This window comes from Apis dorsata, unplaced genomic scaffold (genome assembly GCF_000469605.1).
Source record: "Apis dorsata unplaced genomic scaffold, Apis dorsata 1.3 scaffold_233, whole genome shotgun sequence".
NCBI classification, from domain to species: Eukaryota; Metazoa; Arthropoda; class Insecta; order Hymenoptera; family Apidae; genus Apis; species Apis dorsata.
The window spans coordinates 484,168-493,901 of NW_006263515.1; the positions used below are offsets into that span (position 1 = coordinate 484,168).

General features: G+C 25.9%; 1 protein-coding gene across 1 annotated transcript in view; it reads left to right on the forward strand.

Annotated features, from left to right (window-relative positions):
* Positions 1-9,734, forward strand: part of LOC102680756 (protein unc-80 homolog) — a 51,721-nt gene that overhangs the window by 12,181 nt on the left and 29,806 nt on the right. The window contains exons 17-22 of the mRNA XM_006615760.2: positions 839-981; positions 2,929-2,958; positions 7,290-7,419; positions 7,508-7,699; positions 7,801-7,942; positions 9,453-9,732. Of these exons, the coding sequence (XP_006615823.1) occupies positions 839-981; positions 2,929-2,958; positions 7,290-7,419; positions 7,508-7,699; positions 7,801-7,942; positions 9,453-9,732 (917 nt within the window). The remainder of the gene's footprint in view (positions 1-838; positions 982-2,928; positions 2,959-7,289; positions 7,420-7,507; positions 7,700-7,800; positions 7,943-9,452; positions 9,733-9,734) is intronic.

Here is a 9,734-nt window from a genome sequence, read left to right on the forward strand (position 1 = left end):
GAAACGCAGAATTTTCTCCTTTAAAATGCACTTTCATTTATCTCGATACGACTTCCGGTTCCTGAGATATCGTCGTGTAAAGAGAAGAATAATTTTTAATCGTATACCTTAAATCCTATTAAACTCTATTAAAATTAGGAAAAATTTGAATCATTATAACTCCGAAGATAATGATCTTTGATCGACGAATTAAAAACCGAAGCGCAGAATTTTCTTCTTTAAAATGAACTTTCATTTATCTCGATACGACTTCCGGTTCCAGAGATATCGTCGTATAAAGAGAAAAGTAATTTTCGATCATTTACTATCTCCATTCTTGTTATTTATTCGGATCTCTCACTCTCATTTCTGTCTCACTGATCTATTACAAATTAAGCGACAGATAGAATTCTTGGAAAAATAATATGCATTTCCAGGAAAAAAACATTACTGGATCGTGAGTCGCTCATTCATTTGCACTGTCTTGAAACGCTATGAAAACTTTGCGTTCTTATATCTCGACAACTGGTTTCGAGAGATATCGGAATAAAATAAAAATTGATTTCAATGATATGATTTTCTCTATCTTTTGAATAGATTTTGATGACAAAAAAATTTTTAATTTACGAAAAATTTACGAAATCTCATTTAATTAATTTTGTGCGAATGAATGTGAAGTATATTCGACAATAATGCATTTTAGCTCTATAAAAATTCACTTCAGAATTTATTCGTTTAGAATGTACTTTAATATAAAGTTTTTTTCTTTTTGATTTTAAATTATTCGATTTATAATATTGCAGTGTTTAGAGAATTAAACTTTAACAAATAAGTCGTTTAAAGTAAATTTTATTTCTAGGACAGCCATAGAAGCCTCGACACAGGGGATGATAATTTAACGAGACCGACTTCCACGATGTCGAAAATTTTTGAGGCGAAGGACGTCGATCACATGAAACATCCAACGAATCTAATAAAAGGAAAAAGCATGCCAAGTTTAAGGTAAGGAAACACACTTGCAAGTAAAATTAAATCTATCTCAGAATATTCTATTTTATATAAATTTCTTCTTTTTTTCATTACGAATTTTCTTCTCTTTTACTCGTACTTACATACACATTAAACGACGATTCTTTCAATCGACGTTGCATATTTTTGTTGAAATTTTTCAAACACAAATTGATCAATTCATCGATATAATTTGTGTATGTGCGTGCGATATGAATCTTGAATTAATTTTGCCAATTAAATTCGAGCAATTTATAAATTGAAACTGAAAATTTCCAATTTTATGGAAAAATATAGCAATGCTTAAACTACTGTACGCTGTAAGAAACAAGCATTTTAGATAATTAATTTTTCTCTTCGAATGTTAGATTATAATCAGTGTTGGGTAGTAATATCGTATACATATTATATTATGAAAAATGGCATCTGTCAGCATTCAGTGTTACAAGTGTTATCTAGATTTAAGGAATTTTATTCATTTATTAGAAAGAAATTTTTTTAATATAATTGTTAATCATAGGAGATTAGTAAAATATTCGTATTCATTAAATTATAATTAATTATATTTATCTTAATATGTAATTTTAGATAGATGCCACTTTGGTTTTTATGATAGTTTCTATACAATATTCGTAGGTAAAAATGTAATGTACGCTTATTTTAATTATTTATTCTAATTATTATTAGCACGATAATCATGAATCATAATAGTGTTAGAATAAACTAGAAATTATATTAAATTTATTATTACAATATTTCATATTTACAAGCATAATTTCAAGGCGAGTTTTTCAGGCATCTATTTTTCTTATTTTTAATATATATATATATGTATATTCAATTTATGATAATTGAAACGTTTGTTTAGAAAGATTGCAAGTGCATTGTTCTGCAGTTTGTATTATCTCAGGCCTCATATATTATAGATTTCAAGAAAAATTTTTTACCCAACACTGACATATTTTCCAACTATATCTGAATTTTCGATAGATTATCCCAAAACTATGTTATCCTAATGAATAGGATAGATTCTTCATAACGATATACATCGAAGAATGGTGAATCAAATTTAATTTTTAATTAATTTTTAATTCAAAATCATACACATTTTTAAATTGTAAATTTGTAAACATATTTTAAAATAAGAAAAAGGCATTATATATAATTGAATAAATATTTTTAAATTTAACAATAACAGAAAAATAACATCAAATTTACAAAATATGATTCATAATGTGTTATATATTTAACATATTAATGTTCTTTCCTTCGTATCCATTAAACTTTTCCAATTATTCTCAAAAATATTTGAACATCTGAAAATAAAAATATATCAGACTTCAAATCATTAAATTCATTCATAAATTGAAAGGAAAAAAAATTTTCATGTTAATATTCGAATATCAATCCAAGATAAAAAATATTTATATTATTATATATATATTAATTCAATTTTTTAAACGAACAAATCAATTTTTCTGTTATCTAATTTCATAATTTCAATATTTATTATTAAATTAGTTTTCTGTCAATTCACGAACAGAATTTCTGAAAACAATTTCTTATTTTACTATTTATTTAATTTACATTATTGCAAATTTTCTCCCAATTTTAACATTTTCGAATAAAATCCATAAAATTATATGATAAATAGAGATAAAAAATATTGTAAATTTGTAAACATATTTCAAACAAAATAATAAAAAAAATATCATATAACTGGATAAATTCTTACAAACTTCGATCTATATCCGTGCAAAGGATCTGCCTATCTTCATTCGAGTAACACAGTTTTGCCCAGTACTGCATTAATTTGATTAAAAAAAAAAAAAAAAAAAAAAAGAAATCCCTCGTTTACAAAACTTATGCGTAATGTGTTTCTCTGTGTGTCTCTCTCTTCTCTCTCTCGTTCGCCTTTTCACCCCCTGAACTCGTACTCAGCTGCTTGATTAACGAGCTGACCGCGGGAGGGTAAGTCATCAACGTCACTCGGAGGAAGTTCCGTACTGCAGCTCGGTTTACACGCTTCTTTTACGAGCTTCCTGCTTTCCGGTAGGGCGCACAATTATCCTTTAAATACACACACATACACACACACCACGCCCTAACCGCCTTGGCCACAAACAACGGAATAAACACTTTTTTCTCTCTCTGAAAAATATATTTCTCTCTCTTTATCTCGGACAAACGCGATATCGACGATCGATCCTTTTACTTTCCTTTTAATTTATCGTTCGTATTTTCGTCAGAGGATGGCTAAGTTAAAGTTTTTTCACTTTATTCATTGTTGTTGTTGTTGTTGTTGTTGTTGTCATATTATCGAGAAAGATGAGAAAGACGAAGATTAAGGAGGAGTGAAATGGATACGAAAGGAAACGTCGCCGTGTCGATCGTTCCATTTCCCTCTCTCTCGAAATTTGTCAGTGTCTTGGATAACGAGGCGAGAGATGAAACGGAGGAGAAGGTGTAAATCCATCTTCTGGCGAAACGCGTTGCACTACTCGTTTCATTGGCGAGTGAACAGGGTGAATCGTGTAATTTGATCAAATGATGTGATTGAGAGAATTGGTTAATTAATTGTTGTATACATATCAAAAAATTGTGGATTAATGTTATTTTATTATTGTTGTTCATTTTTTATTACGAGAAATTTGAATTTAAGTTGGATGAAGTAAAGAAGAAATATAGCAAGACAGTCATCTTTATCTTCGTCTCACTATTTTTAAATTTAAATTGTTAAAAAACATATAATTCTATTCAAAAAATTGATCCTCACATTCTTGTTGCAAAAGAAAATAATTTTAAATTTTGGCAAATTTTTTATGGAATATTTTTGAATGCATAATTCATGAAATTGTTTGAAATTATACGAGTCATCTTATATATCGAGATATAATTTTATTATTCCAAATAAATTTTTCTTGCCACTACATTTGTTGATAATTTGTTAATTTAATTTGTTAATTTACCTATTTTAATATCTTTTCGTCGAATTGCAGTAATAATTTTTTAAAAGTTTCAACATTATTTGACATCCTTTTTTTACATTCTTATATTTCTGATCTATTGTTAAACGCTTTATTTCGTTTCTCGCATGAAAATTTGAACACCCTCGTCTCGTTATTTCCTACTTTCTAATCATCATCATCAAACTGTTCTACGAAAATAGAAATTGATTCGATATCAGTCAACGTAACACATTCCTCTTAAAAGAGTTCATAAAATTCATGAAAATATAGAATTGTTATTTTAGTGATATCTTTTCACAGCACAACAAGATATTGATTATTTTCGCAATAATTGTTGAAAGAAATTTAAAAAGAGAATACTATATCATGGAATAAGAAAAATATGAATAAGAAAAATTATAACTATTTAATGTTATTTTTCATTTATAAATATTTAAATAGTAACTTGAAAAATGCTTTAATCTTGACAATTTAATCGAAGCAGTAATGAATTATTAAAAAAATAATTTACACATATTTTTCTACTTTAATTTTATATTTTATAAATTATTTTATTTTCATTGAAATAAAATCCTGTGATATTTTGTAATAGTAACGTGTATATTTATAGATAAGATATATTAAATTATTAAAAAATAATATATACATATTTTTCAATTTTAATTTCATATAAATTATTTTGCAATATTTTTCACTGAAATATATACATATAATAATATACATATATATTTTTCAATTCTAATTTCATATAAATTATTATGCAATGTTTTTCACTGAGATAAAATCCTGTGATATTTTTTAATATATTTGTAGATGAGATATATTAAATTATTAAAAAATAATATACACATATTTTTCTCTAATTTCATATAAATTATTTTTCACTGAAATAAAATCCTGTGATATTTTCTAATATATTTATATACATCAAATTAGATACATCAAAGATTAGATACACCAAATTTGCATATTTCCATTACAAAATTTTCAGAAATGATTAATAGCAATCTGTTAAGCCTTAGATATTCCTCTAAATAAAAGGGGATTAATTGAAATTTTATTCGTATATAAAAAAACGAATGCAATCATGGTTTTTTGGTGAACGGAAGGAAACATTAATCATGCTTTGGAACCCATCAAGAACGAATTGCCGTAGAGAAAGAAATGTAGAGAGGTGAAACGAAAAAAAAAGGTGAACTATAAAAGTACCTATAAAACAGAAATAATGATGATGAATATATCAGATAGTCTGCAGCAGATTAATGAATCATAATAGATCATAATTATTAAACACAGGCTCTCCTGATACTTGTGTAAAATATTATTCAGATTAATGCATTAAAAAGATATTAATCCTTTGCAACTTCAATTTGCAAATACGAAATTAACGGACATAAATTTCATTTTACAAAAATTATTTTATTAAATTAAAAATTAAATTGAAAATAAGAGAACACATCATCGATTTCGACAAATTATCATTAAAATATCTCTCGAGAATTCATGATAGTTTTGAACACGTATCTTTAGAAAATTACGTGCAAAAATATTTTTCACATTATAACGCGTTTCTAAGATTTGTAATCTATAGATTGGAGCTTTTATTCTATTTTTTGCTAATATTTTTTAGTTTCACGTTGATTAAAAATTATTTTTAGTTCTTTTAATAAATAAGACAAAAGAGATTGTCAAGTTCAAAGCATTTTTCTTTTCATACGCTAAATATTTACGACTAAAATAAAAAAATATCGTAATTTTGTTATAATATTCTCGTTTTATCTTGTCATCGATGAGTAGAATTTTTCAATGCGGAAAAACTCTATGTTTACCATTGCAAATAATAATAACATTACAAATGTTATGTAATGTTATGCAATGTCCCAAAATAATTGTTTATTCATCGAGGAATAATTATTTTTTAAATTATATTCTATTAATATATATTTTTAAGTATATATTTTAGCCCACGTTTAAATTTACGATTTAATTTATGACGCGGCTAAAGATCGACTCTTTATGACTGTCAACAATAAATTAATCTCATATCTTACACTTTATTTAATTTATACAAGAATGATTATCATTGATTTTCTTTTTTTATAATAAAAATAATTTATTAAATAAATAATGAAAATTTGCAATAATTCTTTAATAAGTTTTATGAAAGTAATACGATCCTAAATAAATCTTAAAAAATAAAATTTTTGCGTATAAATGCAAGAATTAAAAAATCTTACAGTAACGAAACGATAATTTTATTATTAACAGTTTTCGAATTATATTATTAATTTTTGTATAATCTAAATTAAAAAAATTTATTTAATCCTATCCTGAAGAGGAAAACTTTTTAAAAACTGAGTAATTCGTAATAAAATGGGTCATTTTGTATTTTAATTACAGATATAATTTTCGATATAAATTTTCTTGAAAATTATTCAATCAAAAAGTTTCATTTCATATTTTATTTTTATTTTAACTAATTTCTCAGATTTGTTCTGCCCTCCTTATTTCTCTCCTGGATTTTGAAACATTCGAGAAATTTATATTATATAAATATAAATATATTATATAAATTTTTTTCACAAAAATACATATTTATATATATTTTGCATATTTTACATAACAATCTACAAATATTTAAACATTTTTCTTCCGATATTAATTTAAATGATAATTGATCATATTCAAATGGAAAAATTCTAAATAATTTATGTATAAAATTTTGTAAATTTTTTTCAAATGAATAACAATTTATGGAAAAAATATTCAATTTTTACAATATTATGCAGATAAATTTATATTTATACGACACGATTTTATATACATAACTTGAACACAGCAATCCACGTAATCATACAATATTCTCAAATTTATTTCGAACTCTATCACCACTAATTTTTTACAATAATTTTACAACGATTCAAACTAACCCACTTTAACATTCGTAAGGAGGGCAGTGTCTCATTGTAAATTACACAACCTCACGATAGATACAAGATACAAACATTTCCCCTTGTAAATTACATTCCCCGCATTCTTCGATTTTCGAATTATCTTAAAACCATCGAAGATTTTTATTCGCAAGAATCGAGCAAATTAAATATACACAGTATTAAAAGAAAAAAAAAAATAAAAAAAATAACAAAAAATTGAGAAGCACATCGAGCATGCAACGTGGAATGCTGCAAACGCACCAAAGTAGATAAGAACCTTAGAGGTCGAACAGTAGTAGCGCTTGACTCACAAATGTCCAAAATGGCATGAAGAGAATCGAAATGCAAAATATCTCTGCACCTTGTGCACCATAAGATTCTGATCAATCTCGTGTTGTAGGTACGTTGGCGATACTCGAATAGAGAGGAAACAAAGTCGATTTTACAGTCAATCGTACACAGCGCCGAACCCCATCATCACAGTTACGGAGCACACGCCTACCCCTTCCCCAGACTTCATGAAACGACAGGTAAAAAAACAAATTTTCAAATTTTTACAACTCTTCGATCGAATTTTATCTGATTTTTCACCGATTTTCTTTCCTTTTTCTCGATCAGGGTTCGATCGACAGCCAATTAGACGTGATTAGTATGCACGGTAGTCGTTTAGATTCCGAGAGGAAACCCAGTCTAACACGATCTCAAACGGACTCCAACATCACTTACGCGAGCGACGAAATACCAGAAGCGCCTGGCTCTTGTTGCTACATCACCAAGGAGGGAGACATCGATCTTCAAGTTGTTCTAAAAGTAAAATTTCGATCAATTATTTTGATTTATTATTATTCCTATATCATCGAGATTTTTTCTCATATCTCGAAATTATATTTTAAACTTGTCTATCTTTATAGGCAGTGCACTCGGTCGCCTTGCGGGACAGTAATTGTTGCACCTTAAGGGTGTGCGAGAACATTTTAAATCTGGTCGAGCTTTTGATAGATATGGGCGTAATGAAGCAGTGTCTTCGAGACGAAATTACTGGCAGCATAGCAGGTAAAAGAATATATATATATTTTATTACAGGATTTATTACAGAATGTGTAATAAAAAAATATACATACAGTATAAAATACAGTAAAAAATATACATACAGTATATAATAAGATTACAAAAAATATGTATATATATAAATAGATATAATTCTTTTCCAATTTGACAATAATATTATTAAATCCAAAATAATATTATTTTCTTTTTTGTAAATTAAATTAATTATTACAAAATCTCTTGTTATTATTAATATTATTCGAAATATATATGATACAATTAATATTGTCCTAATAATAATTAAATTTACCATAAAAAAATAATTTATTTCCCTAGAAAAAAAAATACTCAATAATTAAATCTTTTGGAATCTATACAAACTCATATATAGTAAATATCGTAAATAGTATATCTCGAAACAAACAGAAGTATATATATATATTTTTTTATTACATATTTTGTATATGTATAATAAAATTACAAAAGATATAAATAGATAATTTCTTTTCCAATTTGACATTTGTTGATAGATATTCCATAGAATATTGATGATTACTCATTATATCTTGAAATAATATTACTCTAATAATATTGACTCTATCTTGAAATAATATTATTTACTATACATTTAAAATTATTAATTAACTAATATATTATAATATTATCCTCTTTTTATAAATTAAATTAATTATCTCTTGTTATTACTAATATTATTTGAAATGTATATGATACAGTTAATATTATCCTAATATTAATTAAATTTACTAAATAATTTCTTTTCTTAGAAAAAAAATACTCAATAATTAAATCTTTTGAATAAAATCCAACTAAAAATAGAAATTCACATAAACTCATTATAATAAATATCATAAATAATATATCTTGAAGCAAACAGAAGTATACACATATATATTTTTTTATTACACATTCTGTATATAATAAGATTACAAAAGATATAAATAGATTTAATTCTTTTCCAATTTGTTCTAATATTCTAATGTTCTAAATATTCTAGAATATTGATTGAATTACTCACTGTATGCTTTATTTTGAAATAATATTATTTATTATACATTTAAAATTATTATAACTAACTAATATTATTAAATCTATAATATTATTCTCTTTTTTATAAATTAAGTTAATTATCATAAAATTTCTTGTTATTATTAATATTATTCGAAATGTATATTATCATAAAAAAATAATTTCTTTTTCTAAAAAAAAAAATATTCAATAATTAAATCTTTTGAATAAAATCCAACTAAAAATGGAAATCCACATAAACTCATTATAATAAATAATGTAAATAATATATTTCGAAACAAACAGAAGTATATATATTTATTACACATTTTGTATATAAAATACATAAAATAGAACAAATAACATTTGATAATAATATTCCCAAGAAATACTTAAATTACCCGAAATGCTTCAAAATTTTCTCTCAAAAATATCCCCATTCCACAACAATTGTTTTAATAACCTTTTTTTTTTTTTCATTATTTGACAGAATCAGCGACAGCCGTAGAAAGAGCGGAGGCAGGGAAGAAGAAGGAGTCCCCGGAGAACGAGCAGGAGTATCGACAGGACAACCTCTCAGAGTCCAAAGCCTCGTCCCACAATCTTCTGATGAACTGCGTGATCAGGGTGCTTAAGCATCTTGGTTGTCCCCACAACTGCTCGGAAGGTATACGCGGGCAACAGGCCGATTTCTGCCGATCCCAGGCGCAAACCATCCTTATGAAATTGCATCGGGCCAGCTCGAAGCAGTTCTCCCGATTCCTGAGATCAA